Source organism: Oreochromis niloticus, linkage group LG10 (genome assembly GCF_001858045.2).
Source record: "Oreochromis niloticus isolate F11D_XX linkage group LG10, O_niloticus_UMD_NMBU, whole genome shotgun sequence".
NCBI lineage: Eukaryota > Metazoa > Chordata > Actinopteri > Cichliformes > Cichlidae > Oreochromis > Oreochromis niloticus.
Window position 1 is genome coordinate 4,473,470 of NC_031975.2, and position 20,091 is coordinate 4,493,560.

Sequence of the window (20,091 nt, forward strand, 5' to 3'; positions counted from 1 at the left end):
TGAATTCATTAATCATATCTGAGAACTGGACCAAGAACTTCCACTTCTTCCACAGCATGTCTTTCATCCTGTCTTCCTTCTCTCACCCCAACCGGTCGCAGCAGATGGCCCCGCCCCTCCCTGAGCCTGGTTCTGCTGGAGGTTTCTTCCTGTTAAAAGGGAGTTTTTCCTTCCCACTGTCACCAAAGCGCTTGCTCATAGGGGGTCATATGATTGCTGGGTTCTTCTCTGTATGTATTATTGTAGGGTCTACCTTAGAATATAAAGCACCTTGAGGTGAATGTTGTTGTGATTTGGCGCTGTAAAAAGTAAAATTGAATTGAATTTAACTATTTGTGTAGGTTGCACACATAGCAATGTAATGGCGAACCAAGTATTAGACTGATTGTTAAAAAAAATTTGTTTTTGGAAAATTTAAATAGTTAAACAGAATTTCACAGGCCTAGGTAAATCAGCACGTGAACCATCCTGTTATGGATCTGTACTCCAAATTAATGAACGTTAGTAGTAACTACTACTTCAACCAATGAACTAATCTGTTATGATGCTTAATCTCTAAAGCTCATTTACTACTTAAGGCTCCTGTAGCTGTGATCGTAACTGATCTCAGAGCAGTGAACGCTGTGCCAGCGGCAACTTTTCTCACTCACTACTCTCCCGTACTGTGCACGCACAAACCACAGGGAAAAGCTGCTGACCTCTCGGCCTGGAGAACAGATGCAGAGAGCTACAGTTTTGTACAACACAAACTGAGCTTTAAGCAACAATAGTCATCTCCGACTGCAAGAAGGCAGTAATTTAAAGGATGGATGTAAACAGGCGACAAGCTTCATGACAGCACTGTCTGAGATGGGGAAGGGAAGGGAAGCGCGATGGCTTTACTTTGGTGTGTTTTAATTTATGGCTCTTTTTTGCAAGCGCTGCTTGTCTTGTTTGTCCTGATAGAACAACACTGCTTGAAAAGCATATAATCTACAGTATATTGTAAAAAACCTTAATCCATGAAGGCTGCAGCTTTCTTGTGCTGGTTCACTCTGCTCTCTGGTGTAAATTGGTACTGAAAGTATTTTCAGCACCAATTTACACCAATTTAGAGACTATATGTTGAGCTGACTTTACTTAGGCCTCAGTTAGATACTTTGGTGGGAGCCAAAGAAACAAATATTGGGCTTAAAATGATATGTCAGTACTATAGTCCTCCTACAGCATAAAGCTTTGAAGGTTTTACATTAGTAGTCATTTTCAGCATCACTCATCTAGTTTTTCTCCAGCATATCCACAACCTGTCATCAGCTCTGTTATTCTGTAAGTGATATTTGATAAAAATGTTTGTATGTAGGCTCCAGAAATAGTGAAATTGTATATAAGGACAGCATCACACAACTCTGTGAAGAGAAAAAAGCCTAACACCAATAGGTTTTCTGAGAACGTCTTGATGAACGTTGGTAACAAACATCTTCAGGCTGACTGAAAGGGGAGTTTCACTCGTCCGGCACACTTAAGATCAAAGCTAGCTTCTATGTAAAAGGAGTTCCACATCCCTGGTTTAGACCTCATCCCCTAAAACACTGATTTTTGCATTGCATTCTTAGAGGGTGTTTTTATTTATGAATTATTGTTAAGAAAACAGAATTTAACATCTCTCTCAAACATACCCTATATTATTTTCTATTTATGCAGTGAGCCAAGCAAAGTCACTATCTATACTATATTCATCTGCTGGCAAGCCGCCCTCCTCCACTGTCCTCCATTCTTCTTTTGCTTATTCAGACACACAAAGACAAACGTTTCCTGCTTTGTTTTTAAATGATTGACTATATATAAACATTTTGTGACCTCTCACATTTATCTTGTGGCCCTTTGGTGTGTGCAAACCCCTCACTCCCCAGGCTGGATTCCTCAATCCAATCCAAATCCCATCCATTGTATTCCTGGAGCTTTATCACTTGTAACTTAACAGAGGAATGAAATCATTGTTTGCAATGTGAGATGCCACATGTAACAGACTGGTGCGTTTGCTCACCCAGCCTTGTTTTGGATATCAAAATAGAGAATAGCTCAGGAGATGCAGCCAGTCATTTCCTAATGAGCTGCTGGCAGGCTGGCACTGCTTTGCCCGTCCAAAATGAAAACACTGCCAGATAATTGGCCAATTTCATAGCTGGGATGCTTTTTCTGGCTTAAGCTTCTGCGAATTAACGAGCTGACCATCACAATATCACGGGTCAGTTCGGATGAAAACAAAAAGACTGAAAGTGATGACACTACATGAAACTAATGATGCCTGCCATTAGCAGGGAGAACTTTGCATTGTCACAGTGAGCTCCGACATGAGCTACGCAGTCTGCTTTGATTGCACCAAGAGTCAGCTGGCATTTAGTGAGAGAGACAGTTAGACTGACTTATATCTGTTAAATATACTTATATTTAAATACATGCAATGCTTTAGATAAGATAGCATTTTACTGCATCTCTCCCAATTCTTCTGTAAGCAACATTTTATTTATCTAGCACCAAACAACAATTTGCTCTGTAAGGATAATATATCTTCCAATCAGATGTTTTCTGTTCTGAGCACATCTACCAAACCATAGGACTGTTGGTAAATGGACTTTGAACTTCACCCATTCATGCAAGCACTTTTTCTATACTTTATTTTCTACATAGGTGCTTTGATTCTGACATTCACACACATTCATACTCTGTTGGATGCATCAGAGAGAAACCTGGGGTTAGTACCTTCCCCCGGGGTATTTGGCATGCAGACTGGAGCTCAAGGCTAACAACCAGTTATAAGTTTCTCCTATTGACCCTTCTACTGCACATAATCAGCATAAACAAAAATATTAAATAGTTCAAAAAAATTTAAAAAATATGACTTGGAAACTGTTGTTGGGGCGATTGTGGCTCAAGAGCTGGCAGTTCGTCTTGTAATCGGAAGGTTGCTGGTTCGAGCCCCGCTCCAACAGTCTCGGTCGTTGTGTCCTTGGGCAAGACACTTCACCCATTGCCTACTGGTGGTGGTCAGAAGGCCTGGTGGCGCCAGTGTCCGTCAGCCTCGCCTCTGTCAGTGCGCCCCAGGGCAGCTGTTAAAAGTTACAAATATTATGAATCCAAAGAATGAGATAAACTGTCTAGTGGTTATTTTCATACTCTCACTGTGTCAGTCGAAGCTGGTGACTAATCTTTTTTTCAAATGAGTCGTGACTCTGACATCAATCAATGAGTTTCTGCAATGAAAGAAACTGTTCAGTCTTGAGACAATGTTTCACAGTGACACTGATCTGTAATGTTTCTCATTGCTGTGTTTGGTTAAGGAATCCATTTCTGAGTTCAGATTGGACTTTTTTTTCCTTCATGAATGTGATAATCAAAGTTTGTCTGCAACTCCTAATAGGTGAACAACTTTTAGAGTTAGTCTAGGACAGGTATTAACATGTGAACTATTTTTTACATTTGCTTTACAAGGCTACTTCTACTATTTGGAATCAGTGTCATTGGTATGAAAAGGGAGTGACATAACATCCAGTTGGTATAAAGAACACAAAGTCAAAGAGGCGTTTTACCCAGTGTCTGTGTATTGCACTCCTATACTTTATTGGATGCTGCTAAGCTTACCGGAATCTGAATCTAAATATGGTCACTCCTGGCTCCAAAATTCAGTTACATTCAATTCAGTTGTATTTAAATTGCACCAAATCACAGCAACAGTCACCTCAAGGTGCTTAATATTGTAAGGTGAAGACCCTACAATAATACAGAAAATAACCCCCTTTGAACAAGCACTTTGGCAACAATGGGAAGGAAAAACTTCCTTTTCACAGGAAGAAATCTCCAGCAGAACCAGTTTCAGGGAGGGGCGGCCATCTGCCACAACCGGTTGGGGGTGAAGGGAGGGGACAAGACAAAAGGCATGCTGTGGAAGAGAGCCAGAGATTAATAATAAGTCATAATTAAATGCAGAGTGGTGTATAAACACATGGTGAGTGAACAGGGGTGAGAGAAGGAGAAACGCTCAATGCATTATGGGAATCCCCCAACAGCCTTAAGTCTATTGCAGCATAACTAAGGGAGGATTCAGGGTCACCTGACCCAGCGTTTACTATAAACTTTGTCAAAGAGGGGAAGTTTTAAGCCTAATCTTAAAAGTAGGGGGTGTCTGTCTGTCTGTCCAAATCCAAGCTTAGAGCTGGTTCCACAGAAGAAGGGCCTGAGAACTCTGCCTGTCATTCTACTAGTCCAGTCTAGAAGTAATAAATGCATGAACTAGTTTTTCAGCGTCACTCTGAGACAGGATATTTCTAATTTTAGAGATATTGCATGGATAGAAGAACATAGTCCTACATATTTGTTTAATGCATGCATTGAAGGACATATCCTGCATAAAATTACTCCATCTGCATAACAGTGAAAATGTATGCTACGTCTTTTAATGATACTGGCTAAGGGAAGCATGTATAATGTAAACAGAACTGGTCCACACACTACCAGCTAACACTGTGTCTTCAAAATGCTAGAAAACTTTCAAGTACAGAAACCAATACTAATACTTTTATCTTAATCTTTTATAAACATGTGACATTTCTGTCTGTTTGCAAATCAGACAGAACTTTTGCCCTGAAACTTTTAGCACTCTCAGGAAGGTCAAACCTAAACTAGTGACCAACTCTTGTTTTGTTTGTTTTGTTTTAAAAGGAAATTGAAAAACTTTAATCTAGCATAAAATATTCATGAAGCATATGGTGTAAATGTATAGAAAGTGTGCTTGTCTGCTGTGATGAACCCTGTCTGCCCTCTTGAACACAGGCTGGATAGGTGCTTACTGTCATGACAGCATAGTCATAGAACTGAGGAAGAGGTAATGGAGTGTAAATAATGTGCAACAACAGTTGCATGAACAGCTGTAAGGTTGATTCATATCAGCTGTTGCATTTATTGAAGAGGCCATTCTAAGCAACTTCAAATGTGCTAAGCAACACCAGCTTTGAACTCCTTTCCCCAGACTGCCCACCTTTGCTCTTTGGCCTGTCCAGCTGGTCCAAAGCTCAGGCTAACAGGTGAGCAGGGCACTCACTGCTCCAACAACCCATTACGCACAGTCTGTTTAACAACTGCCAATAGTTCATTACCTGCATGGGCTCTTTCACAGGCTCACAGTTTTAACATAAGTTGCTGACTCAGTGCTGCTGTGCATGGTGGGCGTGAGGACAGTTGCTCACAAATGTTTAACGTTTCGTTCCTAAATAACCAAATACATTTTAAACAGAGCTGAATAGTTTGTAATCATTTTCCCAGAGGGACTCTGTCAGAAGATGAAGGCAACAATAACTGTTAAAATGAAACCTCCCCCTATTCCCTCTAAAACATTATTCACCCTCATGGTCCAGCCTTGGATACCATCCCCCAGTGGCCCTCATTCACTCAAACTTCAAACCAACTGTCTCCCTCAGAGTGATGGGCAGGGGGGCTATTGTTTTGTGATCAGCCAGAAAGTCAACACACAAGAGGATAGTCTGCTTTTGCAAGACACAATCACCAGCACATTATGGCTGAATGTTGTTCCTGGGGTCGCTGCATGTCCCTGGTCGTGCAGGAGGTATCATAAATAAAGAGAGATCCAGGAGAGAGAAAGAAAACAATGAGCCCCCAACCCCCTCCGCCACCTTCCCTTGCTTCCAACACTGTCTCTTCTCCCTATCAGCCACAGACACATTGTATGTCAGAGGGCAGGGTGGGGAGAAACTGAAGCCAAGAGCAAGTAAGTAAGGTTAGGAGTGGAAACCTGGATCCCTGTAAGCCTGGTGAGTCCTGTCCTGGTCATTGTTGTCATCATTAGAGACAAAGAGACAGGAGACAAAGGCAGGATGAGACAAATGGGGTCTGGCAGTGGTATATATATAAACGTAAATAATGAAGATTTTATGTGTAATTCTTGCGCTTTCTGCGTCGATCATGAAAGTCATAAATCCAGGTTGGGTTGGTTTAGCTGTGATAGCTCTGCTGCACGGGGACACCACAGGTAATCCAGCAATAATTTTCAGCGAACAAGGGATTGTGATTTCTCCCCCCGTCAGGGAAAGAGAAAGCCGAAATCATCTGTGAAGGGCTTTCTTCTAGTGCAGCGCTGCCTAGCCTACAGCCGAGCAATGTCCTTGCTTTCACAGGGATAAAGCCGTCTCTGACAATGATGGGAAAAAAGAATTGCTGATGGAGAAGAAAGAGGCTGAAGTGAAGCAGTGATGAAAGGGATAAGGCTGAATTCGTGTGTGTAGGTGTGTAGGTGTGTGTGTGCGACAGCTGAATAGTTGCACCTTTGTGTCTTTTGTGCGTCTTTATATGTCGCTGTGTTTCCATTGACACAGCTACATTTTTTAAATGTAATGACCTTAATTAATACTTTATATTTAAGGTTAAGTTCTGAATCAGTGGAGGTTTTCTAGCACAGCACTTATAAATGTTTTTGCAGTAACTTCTAATTCATATGTCTTAGTCTACCCTCTTACATATATTTCTTTTTTTCCTTTTATGAAATACTGTGAAAAACCTATTAAAAAACTTCACATAGAGACACAGTTTCCATCCTCACACTCATCAGCATACTAATGATGACTAATGATGAAGTGGTTCTGAACCTGGACAAACAAAAGACTTTTAAAGCATCCATGTGCTTTGGGCTGCCTCATCCCTCGCAGTCTTTTTTATTATTCCGCTCTGGCCACAGAAGCTGAAGGTCAGAATTCTTCATGGTTTAAAAAAGGTGAAATCTTTTGGCTTCCCAAATTGGACTGGGAAATTACACGTGTGCTGAGGAAGCTGACAAATTTACAGCAGAACATTAAAGAGAGGTGAAGTCAATAACACTGATCATCTCATTACGGTCCAGTGACTTGCTTGGAAGTCTTGGGTCCTGACGTTCATGTAAATGTGAGCTTGATATCTACCATCCACCTAAACATCATTGGAGTCCAAATACACACATCCATTGTCCTGCCACTTCTGCAACAGCCTCCCCCATGAGGACAAGGTGAAGCCACAACCAGAGGGGAGTGAGGGACAACACAATGTGACTGACAGTGAAGCACACGCATTGTTTTTTAAAGGTAGTACATTGCATTAGAAAGTAATTTATTACACTGCTTAGTACATTACTGCTGCATTACACCTAACATGTCCTGAAATGTACTGTCCCATAATTACCATTTAACAACATAAAGCTATAATATTACGCACCATGCTGGTCCTAATGAGGACAGAAGCTTTAGTGTTTTAGTTTTGAGCCAAAGCCTGCAGCAAATGTGAAAAGTTACAGGTAGAAGCTACAATGCTGTATTAAAGATCAGAGTCTGACTGTTTGCCTGGAGAGAGCATAGATTCAGCTTTAACATCACTCTGGGTTTTTCCCTACTTAGTGTTAGCATGCTGTCTTTGCAGATGCACAAAAGTCAGTGTGGTGTTATCAGCAGCTATTACTAGCCTGGGCTTATTTTACCATCACATTCTTCTCCTTCTATACAATGAATTTAAACTTAATGCCAGTTTTTCCAGTCCTCTAAAGTGTAGGTCAGCTGACTGTAAGGCAAGTAAAGAAAAAAAGGTACTTTGATAATTGTTTTTCCTTATCTCCTCATCATGTAGATATGCACAACCTATGTAGCTCAAGTAGTACCTCTAATTTTATTAAGTGATTAAAAAAAATGTAATGTGTAATGCACTCAAAACTGGTCAATGATTAGAGATCCCCATCTCACTGGTTATCTGCAGGAAGGATTTGAGGACTGTAGATGACCTAATGGATCTGCTGCCAGCATCCATGTTTTAGATAGCACTGATGGGTCAGAGTTGTTTTGGCAGCAAGATGGGGATGTAAACAACACTGGTCAGGTGGTTTTAATGCTTTGGTTTATATGTGTATATAAATCCCTTCATGAGATTAAGCTCATGAAGCTAATTGGAAATATGTTAGCATAAACCTAAGGTACGTCTTCATTATTGGAGCTTTTGTAATCAAGACTGTCTGGTACTCACGGTCAGTTCAGTCATGTTACTGTGATAGTAAGACAGGACATATATATGTTGAGTGGCCACATCTCACATCTTGGGGCTGGTCCTAGCAACAACAACCAGTAAGATTTTATTTTTCACAAGACAAGGTAACGACACTTAGAAGATCAGTTATACAAATAGCATAAATGTAGCTAGCTACTGTATCTGTGACAAACTTTGATCATATCGGACAGGATGACCGGCAACTACAATGAGTGGAGGCGAAGGTGCCTCCAACTTGTTGACTGAGACACATCATTTGTATATTATTGCAATATTTGTATGATGCCATTTTTTGGATAGGATTTGAATAAAATAATTTAAATGACTGACATTCTACAATGTTAGCATTCTTCAACATGCTAACGCCGTTAGTATTCATACTAACAGTGCTGTCATGATATGAAAATGTAAACCAGTCATTTTCCCATTCGAGTGTTTGGACTAGGCTCTCACTCGTTATCTCACGTTTTCCCCCTTGAGACAGTAACGTTTAACCCTGACAGCCTCAAGGAGGGGGTTGGAGGAGGAATCTCAGTGCCATTTTCCCCAGACTCTTTACATTTGTTCATCAGACAAGGAAGGAAGCCACCGAGAGGTATGGAATCAAATGTAGTTTAAAGAAAGAAAGCTTCTAGAGGGACCTTAATGGCTTATTCAAACTGGAGATGAGAATAAATTCATGTATTTGTTGGTTATTTGGAGCTCAGGGTTTCATAGATCTGATTTCAGTTCCAGTAATAAAATTGTCTCTCTTCATCACAATGTAGACTCCTGCTATAAGTTTCATTGAGAGAAAGAACAATGCTATGTAAATAAAGAGAAAAACAAATGGAGGCAGAACAAACTATATGTAACTTCTGGCAGCATGTTTAAACCTTACAACAACAAAACAGCAACAAATGATATAGTAAAAAAAAAGAAAGAAAAATCAACACATAATACATTTACTTCACCCCCAACATCTTGAGGGAACACTTATTTAAGCCAAGTGGGAAACTACATTATGAAATTACATTTTACCACCCAGCTACATATATAACATACGTACAACTGAAAGCTCTTGGTTCCACAGTTTTCAGTGCACTATTTCTACAGATCATTGTTGTTTATCTGGTTGACTCATTCCTACTGATGTGTACTAGTGACCTCTTTCTCTAGATGACCTCCCAGCCATCCATGCATCCTGACAAACAGCCCAGTCTGTTGTCTGATCAACTGGAAGCTGGAACTCTACCCAATATAACAGAAAATAGAGAAAATAGGCCAAGTATCCAGTGGTAGAATGAGGGGTGACATTATAGGTGTATACAAACTCAAGAAAATACTCTGACCCGTGTGTCCTTTTTCTGGTGGGACTGTTCTCAGTAAATCCAGAAATGCTTGGTTGTACAGTATTGTCTTGTGGTCTGGAAGGAGTTGTTCCAGTGTTCTTCTAAAAACAGCTCGAACGGTTCTGCTCATCTCTAACCTTAGGTAAAGCTCATGTACAGTATCTTCATAGATAGAGTATTAGATTATTTTGAATTATTTACACGTGTATGCCAAATTTTCATGGGAATGTTTCTAAATGAAATATCAGATGATGTATTTACAAAAAAGTAAAGAATCTCAAACTCATGGGTCACTAATCTCAGCAAACCACTGCAGGAGTTACAAAAACAACCAAAATGTATTCAGAGCTTTATTTGTGATGAAGAAACCTGAAGAAATGTAATCAAAGAAAGCATTAAGACCACAATCAGCTGTGAGCACTGCAGTCTGAAACCAAAGTGGTCTGAATAGCATTGATCTTCCCTCCTGATTGCACATGTGCTCTCATGCTCTTTCATTTTCATTCACAGTGACCTTTGACACAATGAAGGTATACTTACAAGTCTTATTTGATCTGTCACTGGAGGCTAGGACTGGCAAACAGTAAAAGGCTACACTTTTAGTGGACCACTGTGATATTGTATGCGCTCGGCATTGTGCTTTAGTTTGCCATCTCCCATTAAAATGAGAATGTCTGCTGTGAGTGTTATTTTGCTTTATTAGATCAATTTTCGGTTCTAACAAATGAGCTAGCTGTGTGTATTCATGGTGTAATTACTTTCCCTTTCCAATTTGCCAGACAACACAGCTCTGTCCTGGAAATATAATGGATTATTTTGCATGAAACATAGCTAAAGTAATAACAGAATATTAGCTTACCTCTCCACAGGAGGCCAGTGAGATGGGGGGTCAAATTCAATGCAGGAGACTGGCAGTCTGTTCGTAATCACTGTGCAAAATCTAGCATTGTCTGATCTGTCTATGTGTGTGATTACTGCTCCCTGGAAGTGGATATGATGAAACAGGAGTATGAAATGGCAAATTATTTCAGGTTGTAGTCTCTAATTTCAGTCTCACAGATTTTGTTTTTGGCTTCCTGGTTGCATCCTTAGAAAGATGTGATCTGCAGCTCTCTTTACAGCAAAATTGGTTTCATAAGCTTTTTTAAATCCTTTTTAGACTGTTAAATTAATAATATCCAACTGAAATTACTGAAATTACTAGTACTTTGCTAGTTGGAAATACTATGCATGTTGCTGAATCACTGCCTTTTCTTTCCTTCATGTAGTCCGACTGAAAATAAGGCAGCTAGCTGCTAGGCATGAATGGCCTCTGTCACACACCATAATAGCTGGTACGAAAGGCCGGGACTGCCTGTTAACGCCAGGTGAGAGAAGGAATGGAGTCGGAAGAGCTTGTATGTGGAGGAGAGACAATTTTGTTCAGGCTCTCTAGGGTATGTGTGTTGTGGGGAGGGCCATAATTGCAGTTGCCACTTCACCCACCCACCTCCCCGCTACCCTGCCACCTCGCAGCCCCAGTGCAGAGTGGGAGAATTGGAAGAGTCATTTCATCTCAGAGGAAAGGAATGGATGGGAGCTCTGTGGGGTGGGGAAGCAGAGGAGGCTAAATTACAGAGCAGCACAGTGCGGTAGCCGGCTGTGGGCTCTGACCCTCTGTCCTGACACCACTTGGTGCCTGAGAAAAAGACTATTTTGAACAAGGTGCGCATTTTCTGCCAAAAACTGCAGAGGCCGGGCACAGTAGCATCCTGCGTAACTTCATACAATCCTATACTGCAGTCATGTGAAAATGGCATTGTTCAGTAGAGAAACAGAAATGACTTTATTTGCCAATATATTACTAAATGTATTAATAAAAGAACAGCAACAGTTTAAAGTCATGAACAACACCCATTACTACAAGCTTTGGCTCTAAAATTGACCACATCATAGTAAGTCCAGTCTTGTCAGGTCAGGTAATGCCATTCATTACTTGCCATTATACCAACAAGCTCTCTCAGCTAAACCACAGGTGGGGACATAGGAGGTCTCTGCTACACAGCCAATGGAGACAACAAACCAGAAATATAGACACCAGACAGCTTTGACAAAGTGAGGAGCAGCGAGCTTGTTTTTGTGTAGGAGAGAGCAACAAAATGAATTTCATGATGTGTCAAAGATAAGACATCTTTTAGTAACAATAGGATGAATTTTATTCCAGACATTTTAGAAACCAAGGAAATATGTTTCAATCCTGTCAGTGAGGAAAGTGATGCATCAGAGGCAACATCAATCCTCAAAACACCTCTCCAGTGTTCTCAGGAATCAGTGGCTCAAGAAAAGAAAACCATGGTTTAAACTACAGCCATGGCTGTTCCAAAACCCAGCGGAAGAGATTAAGTAAAGAGGAGTGTAGAGTGACACCAATGCTGTAATATATTACAAGGTTTGCTGAAGCTCTTACGGCTTAGTGCCAATACAAACACATTCAGGATTCCTCCATGTCCTCGTCATCTCACAAATTGAAAGGACAGCCAAGTCATAAAATGCAAAATTGTTGTCCGTCATTCAAAATAACTGCTTTTATTACCCATTTTGGTCCTTCATCATAACCAGTTTCTGCTGTTGGTGACCCATTCAGCTACTGTCTTCAGAGAGACATCCACACAGCTTATAGTACAAGTGCCAAACCTCATCCTCACTCATTACAAAATACAGTCAGTATATGAAACCCACTGGATGGTTAACCCCAGCAGATAAACAAGAGCTTAATGTTTGCTTTGACACCACAATCTGCCCGTCTCATCATAATGTGTGGTGGCAAACAGACGGGATGCCCAGCCCTCTCATACACCCCTATCAGTTCGTATATATGCAGAGAGCGTTGGAGAAAGCAGAAGGTGTGTCTCGCTTCACAGCCCTGAAATTAATGGTTGGGGTGAGGGGTGGGGGTGCTCTCAATATAGAGTGATGGCAAAGAAAGAGGTCTCTGAGAAGAAGTGGAGATAAAGAAGTGGATTCTTATAGGAGCAGAGATAGTAGAGAGACAATAGAGCTCTAGTCTGGATGGCAATCCACTGGATCTCTTGCCCATATTTCCTTTTATTCACACTGTGGGACTGAATCCAAGTTGAGAAAAGTCAGCAAGAGAAACAGGAAATTAGTTGCCCACCTAATAGCTGGACTGCTTTACCACCTCCCCCTCGTATTTTTTCCTCTTTTTTCTTTTCGTCCCTGAGGGAGGTTGGATAACAGCTATTCCCATTGAAAGGTAGATCAATAAAGAGATATATTGTCATCTTAGAGCGCCATCCTCCTAATCAATTAATCTATACTAGAATTCGTTCATTGGATCCTCTTGAGGGGGCTGTCCTCTCATTACCCACCATGAGTTTAAAAAAAAGGTGCAGACGTTTGGGGGTCTTATTACTAGAAATGGAGGAGAAACCTTGGTTCAATGGTTCAAATGTCTCGATGATAAGCATTTAATGGCATTTCAAGGTAACACGAATGCGTGCGTCTGCCTACTGAGATTATAAGCAATAGTCTTAATGACTTATTCTCCATGCTCTGCTGCATCATCAGATATAGGGGCATATGCATGTGACTCAGAATGTACAGAGTGTCTCCTAGGCAGTGTGCCACTGATTCCATCTTAATATTCTGTTATTTTCTGCTTCAAGTTTTGTTAATGGTTTAGCAGTGGCTGTTTCCAACTTTAAATTGTTCTCTCATGGTTAGCCTTTCAGGGGTTTTAAAGGTACTTTAAAAGATGAACTTGCATTGTTGAAAAAACATTTTTAGCTTTAAATCAGAGCTCAAGTTTGGGGGAGCTAAATAGCAATTATTTTAAGCATTTGCATATTTGCACTTAGCCAATGAATTCACAGAAGGCTACTCTGACATCAACAGCTGTGGGCGTATATATCTGAGAGACTTTTACTTTCCCTCTTCCTCAGCTTTATCAGCTCTTGTAATTGTAGGCATGCAAAACTGCTCCTTGAACACTCCCAGCAATATCAGCACTGCCATCACTGTTTTTATACATTAATGGTGATTTATAGGCAGGAAGGAAGTGGTTCTGGTAAAGGATGTTGGCCATTTCTCTGTGGGAAGAACAATACATCAGTTCATATGGTCTTTTAAGCACGAAAATAAGGAAAATCTTGTTTGCCTTCCAGTAACGAACAGGAGAAAATTATGTTGGCAAATTCGAGAAAAGAAAATACCAAGGTTTGCCATGTGTAGCGCTCCATCTTTACATCAAAAGGTCATGAAATTAGATGAGACGACCCAAGAGCAAGAGATGGAGGAAGGCTGTGAAATAATGTGACAAAGAACTAAAAGTACACATGCAACTAATTTAAAAAGCAAAAAGTAAAACTAGGTTAAAAAAAAAAAGCAAAGCAAAACTATCCTTCAAAGTTAAACAATAAAGCAGTACAACAAAAACTGTAATTGGCAGCACAACTCAAAATATAATAAGAATGCTCAACTCAAAAACACAGCCACACCCTGGGAATATCATATTATGTGGACTGGTACCATCAGTGTCTCAATGTCTACTGTGTCTTTATTTGTTTAAATCTAAAAGTGGAAAACTGGAACACAATGCATATGATGAATATGATGCGTTCTTTAAAAACACAACAATAAATCCACCTATTGTACTTAGAGTGGTCCTGCACCAGCCATGTACTGTCTCCTTAAAATGACCCCCCCATTTTAAAAGACACAAAGAAAGAACAAAATATGTCATTTTCCATTTAATGGACATCTCCAAGGTCATTTATTGTTCTGTCCTCAGAGGTGAAAAAGTCAGTCACATCTATAGACATCCTTGGACAGGAAGTAATACATTTTGACACTTCATGAATCATGGAGCCACAGGTTTCACCTACAACAATGCTGCTTAAAGAAGAAGGATGAAGCCAAAAGAAATTGTATGTTTTTTAAGCATTAATCCGTCTCCACAACTACTCGATGTCATTGGGATGGCTTCATATACTGAAAGCACTCTTTAGAAAACCCTTCATGGTGATAAGTGCAAGACATTAATTTTCCTTAAAATGACAAAGCACTGATAGTTTGTTGTTTGCATCACACATGCATGCAAAATGAGCTCTGTCTCATCTTAAATAAATGAATAGACTTTTAAATAACAAGTCTCTTTCCTTTTGATTATTTTGGAGCTTATATGTAAATGATATGTGTGTGGTACGTTGGTCTGAAAGGCTTATTTGGTTTCCATAAATTGATGTTTGGGGGATACTTGATATTTCTCATTCTTCTGAAAGGCATTTGAAAGCCATTCAGAGTGGAACAGTTAAACGGCCTGGAGAAACAGTGCAACCTCGGCCAAAAGAGGGGGAAAAAAGATCCTTCATACATCATAGGCTGCTTTCACTTAAAGTCATTAGTTTATTTATAAAGTAGGCTCAGCTGCCCGGTGCTTTACTGAATATGATGATACTTTTGTCTTGAAGCGTGCTTGCCATGTGCTGGATTCAACTCTTTTAGTGGATCTGTTCTAAACAACTGTGGAAACACTCTTTTTTATTTGGATTCACATTTATTGTTTGTAGATTCCAGAGACTCTGTTCAAACACTGGCTGGTCTAGAGGTAGGGCAATGAAAAGTCTCCTGCCAACCAAACCATCAATTAGCCTCCATATATTATAGAGGCCGTCTTTTCCTATGCTGCCAGGAATGCCAGGAAATGTTTTAATGCTGGCATTTCACAAAAGTTGACTCTACGTGGCCTTTACAATGCTTTCAAATGAATAGCAAAAATTATGCCCTTTCCACACACAAATCTTTGTGTGTGGAAAGGGCAAAATTTTGTGGTCTACGGCTCAGCTGCAAATGTGTTGCACAGCACCAATCCACACTGATGGGCTGTCATTGTAATTCAGTTCCTAATGTGGATAATTAGTCTGAATTCATGGAGTGCTTGATTCCACTGACAGCTATGCCAAATGTTTGATGAAAGCACCAAAGTAGCGGCATCAGTCACAGACAAACGGAAATGCGTTTAAGTGGAGGGCCTCATCATGTTTTATTCAATCACAGAGCAATGCTCAATTAATCAGTTTCTGCAATTAAATTAAACATGTACATGCATAAAACATGAAAGAAATATCAGGGGTGTTTAAGTGGCGCTTGCTTCTCATTTTTCCTGCTAACCCAAAAAGAGAGAATTTATTTTCAGCCCTCTGCAGCAGACACTGTGACCTTACTGATGTGGAATTATTTCTGTTTCATGCAATGCTGAGAACACAGCGAGACAGAATGTGTTAAAGCTCAACTTAGTATGCGCAGCTTGATGCAAACCACCATTCAATGCATTTCTATAAATGTCAAGAGCTGTGTGTTTACCAGGTCTTTCTGACCCCTAATATTTATTCAGCTCAACAGCACTCTAGCCAATCATTCCTTATTGCAGAATTGTGGCTCTTAAGTCAAGTTTCATTGGCTGCAGTTTGCCGTATCTCCTGGCACATGTAATATTGCTTTTCGCTTTCCATCAGTTGCAGGCAGAGCCTGTGCTCAGATAAATAGTGACATTTTGCAGCAGTGTGGGGGGGTTGTTTGCATCTTTTAGTGCCTGAGTCATTTCTATCGCCTGATTTGTATACATAGCATCACAGTCGGCACAATCAAAGGTCGTACACATGTAAGAGAAATTTGCATTTGGATTCAAACTATTGCCAAAATCATTTATGCCTGTGTGGTTAGATAACAGCCATGAGATAAAAGCTGACATTTGCGCCTCATTGAGTATTATGAGTTCAGTTTAAGAAAAAAAAAAGTGGTTTCTGAATGAATGCAAAGATCATGAATCTTTGCAGCAGTACGTTAGCATTCATGCTCTTCATGGCATATTCGAGGATGCAAAATATTCATATATAACTATATAGATGTAAGATAAAGTGTCCAAGCTGTTTTTGATTGCATATTATACATCTGGATTTTTTTTTGAACAGCATGGTGACGTCTTCTCAATGCTTAGGAAAATTCTCAGCTTGAGTGGGAAACATCTTACCGGCGCATAGAGGACACGAAAACAGAGCAACAGAGAAAAAGTACTAAACTGTTTGGATTACTTGTGGGATTCTGTGTTGGTTACTCGTCTCTAATCTTCATCTAAGTTACAATTATAGCCAAAATACAATCTGACGAAACACGAACCGTATCTACTTTTCATGTCCATATCAAGCACACTGAGTAATCACTCACAGTAATGGCTGAAAAAAAAAACAAACAAGTAAATATTTCCACTAGTAACTTTTGCTATTTTATTATAATTGTCTCTAAGTTCCTGAAGTTTATTTCAATCTGAATTTAACATAAATGACTAACTAGTCATGGTGTTATCATGTTTTGTTGGTTAGAAGGTACGAACATTACAGCCTGAAAAGGTTTAACTGTAAAGGTCCCTCAGAGGCTCCCGCAACATACGCATTGAAATTGAGCGCACTGGCCCTTTAAGAGAATGGCACTGGAGTGGTAAAGTTAGTCGGAGTTAAACAAGGATGAACCGGAGGCATGCTGAGTCTGCCTTCAGCATACTGTTACAGCAGGCTGGAGCTTTTGTCGCAACTGAAAAAACAGAAAGCTTAATTTAGATGTACTTTTGTTAATATAATATTAAAAAAAAGATAACAACAAACAGGAAGTGTAGGTTCTCTTTCTCTCTCTCTGCAGATAGATAGATAGATAGATAGACCGTTCTAATCCCGAATCCGGAGTCGAAACTATTAGATGTGGTGCATAAAAATCCTGACAGGTTGAATGATTTCTGTAACCAATCATTCGCATTTTGTTAGGTCTGTCAAGATCTGCCGCAGACATGAGATACAGGCTCCACTGGCATTAACACAGATGTTTTTTAATACTCATTTTCCAAAGATTGCCCTCTTAAAGCTATGCTTTTCTAACTTATCAATTTATAATATAGCCGTAGGCATTGCATCAGGTTGCTTCATCAGAGTTTTATTTTGAAAGCACAAGCGGAAGCCGGTAATGCCATTGTGGCCTCTGTTACCGTGGTGTGCTTTGGCTCCGGGAGCGCACTGTTTGCTGCTGAGGCTCAGTGCTGGTGGCGGAGCGGCAGAGAGGGACGGAGCAGTGACACACATGGAGCTGAGCTTTTAACAAAGTGGACGTTTCCTCCCGGTACGATGACTCCGGCTACTTTGGGGCTGTTTTTCTATAGGAGGAAGCCCTGATGAATGTTTCTCCTCTGTTAAAAACAAACAAAAAGAGGAAAAAACGGGACTCATTGACCGGGCGCTGCCTTCCCCTCACTCTCAGCCGCCCCTCCGATCATCACCTGCAGCTTGCTTTGTACGACACTAAGCGCAGATTTTGCAGAAGCGTTGAGGGATTAAAGTTTGAACTTGTGGTTTATTTGTAGAGCGGCTGAGATGCTGCCTGCGGAGTCCGCTGCTGGTTGCTGACATTTCATCCCATAGGCTGGCGCTCATTTGTGCGTCTGTGTGGAAATTATAAGTGCTGCTGCTGCTGGACAGCCTGAAGACTGCCACCAACCTTATCTACCTATGTGCACATTTGTATAATGGAGTACCGTCCGGCTCTGGTTCCCTTACTGGTTGTATTTGCACTCGGAAGTTTGGCATATGGTAAGTTTTAAATTGGTTGTTTTGTGGTTATAGTTAACAAACAAACAAACAAAACACTTGTATAATGTCCGTTATGTAAAGTTTACAAAGTTACTATTTCACATCAGTCAGCTGATCTTGTAGGAAGCCCCCCTTTATGTCAGCATTTGTGCATAAGTGAGTAATCCTCCTAGATGATGTCACTTAAAAGGCCACTTAGGAACAACAGACAGCAGAGTTGCCCATATGCAGCTTTACTGTGTGACCTGCCCAGGGGATACTGGATTATCACCAGCATCTGCTCCCCACAGAAATCTGACTTTGCTGCCTCATTTATCTCCAGCATTGGGCCCATTAGATGAACATATTTTATGGGCACAATGCAATTGTGAAACAAAAACCCTTCAGTTCCTTCTCCACTACTGTAAGTGAGTGTGGGAGGGTTGAAAGTTTGAGTCCCTCTGTGGACAGCACTGCTAAAAAATGCATGCTTTCTTGCTACTGTACAAGGTTTGGTGGAAAAAGCCTTTACCAGCTGCTGCTGCATGTAAAATGTTAAGCAGCTCTTCTGTGTCCCAGTCTGTGTGGTGGAGAGTACCAAACAGTGTAGGTTTAAGCGTCACCGGATCCCTGGATATAAATGTATGATGCACAATATTGGCTTTTGTTGTTTCATGACTCTGCCTTCAGACGTATGCATATGGTGCTTTTGATTTCAGCTTTCAGAAGCGAAATCTGCCACATACGCACACCACGAGTCATACTATGGCTCTTTCTTGTAGACATCAGACACCTCTGGGATGATAGAGACATGCTTAAATGAGACTGCTGGATCCTCAGATCCTCCCTCAATCACACGTGTATAACTGAAATTGCTGCCAGTTGGCTACAGGCTCTTTGTCAACATACATACATGTCTGTGTTCAGCACAGATGAACCTCCATGTGTGATGTACTAAAGCAATTTTTTTTGATGCAAGTGGGATGATATAGTTTGTGACAGTGTGGTGTCTTTGGGCCCAGCCCCACTGCTGAGGCTCCCTTTTACAAGCCTGTAAACATTGCCTATGAACTCAGCATCTGTGAAAGTGCTCCTTCACTGACTCCAGATGCTCCTCTGGGACTATAAAGGCTGGATTAAAGCTGCTTATTTTCACTTTAGCAAACACACGGTGAGTTAAATAAAAGCGAACTGTACCGACTGTACTGTTTTTAGCGGCAGCCTTTTTTTCCGCCGTCGGTAAATTTACATTTAAATGTGTGTTTTTGTCACACTCTGACACTGTTATACAAAGTGGCATAGATTAAAAGGAAGATGAAGCTTCAGATCAGTGCCAGCACAGATATGTGTAGAGAAGAAGATGCAATGAAGGAGAGTTTAGGAATGATTCTTCATCCCTCGTCTTCGTGTGAAGGGGCCGTTCATGCGGAGCCAGAGTCACAGAGTCTGGTCTCAGACTGTTTTTCCAGTAATATGACACTGGAATCTGCCAATCACCGCTGTCACTATCAGTCACCACGATGACCTCAGGAAACTCTTCTCCAATGACTGTCAGTGACTCATGTGTTTACAATGTACTTTATTGATGTGACTTCAAGGCAGGAGCTGGAAACAGCTGCTTTGTTGCGATGTGGATGTCCTCACCAGACTAGTTGCCAGATGAAAAAGCCGACACCAAACCTAGATAACCACTCTGTAATTACAGTCTGAGCGCACAGCTCCATTTCCTTTAGGGAGGGAAGTGCCGTGGGGTGTAATGTGGCTGAAATAGCACAATTACCGAGATGCCCATTGTTTAAAACCCTTTCTTCTGTTTCTGGCAGTTGTGCATTTTGCGCAAAAGGCTTTTCAGGCATGCTGTCAGCCTCAATGAGTTACAGTGGAGGAGGTGTTGGAGGGGATTAATGGATTGATCAAGGACAGTTTGACAGGAGTTATAACTGCAGCTGAGATTGCATTGAGACGTCTGAGTAGTCCTCTTTAAAGTTGGGGAACAACCGCTGGGTCCTTATGGCAAAAAGACCAGTTCACTCTAAACCCAAAACCACGTGAATGACTAAACTGAAAGTAAAAAGAAGATGTGTATTTTTATTTTTCCGAGTTTCTAA

The 20,091-nt window shown here is 40.7% G+C and overlaps 1 protein-coding gene across 5 annotated transcripts in view; it reads left to right on the top strand.

Annotated features, from left to right (window-relative positions):
* The window catches only part of robo3 (roundabout, axon guidance receptor, homolog 3 (Drosophila)), a 155,806-nt gene that overhangs the window by 54,652 nt on the left and 81,063 nt on the right, over positions 1 to 20,091 (top strand). Inside the window, exon 1 of one of the 5 annotated variants that reach the window (XM_013274187.3) lies at positions 17,431 to 18,004. The exons of the other annotated variants lie outside the window; for them this stretch is intronic. Within the exon in view, the coding sequence (XP_013129641.1) occupies positions 17,941 to 18,004 (64 nt within the window). The 5' untranslated portion in view covers positions 17,431 to 17,940. Of the gene's footprint in view, positions 1 to 17,430; positions 18,005 to 20,091 lie in introns of those variants that run through there. 5 annotated transcript variants of the gene reach the window in all.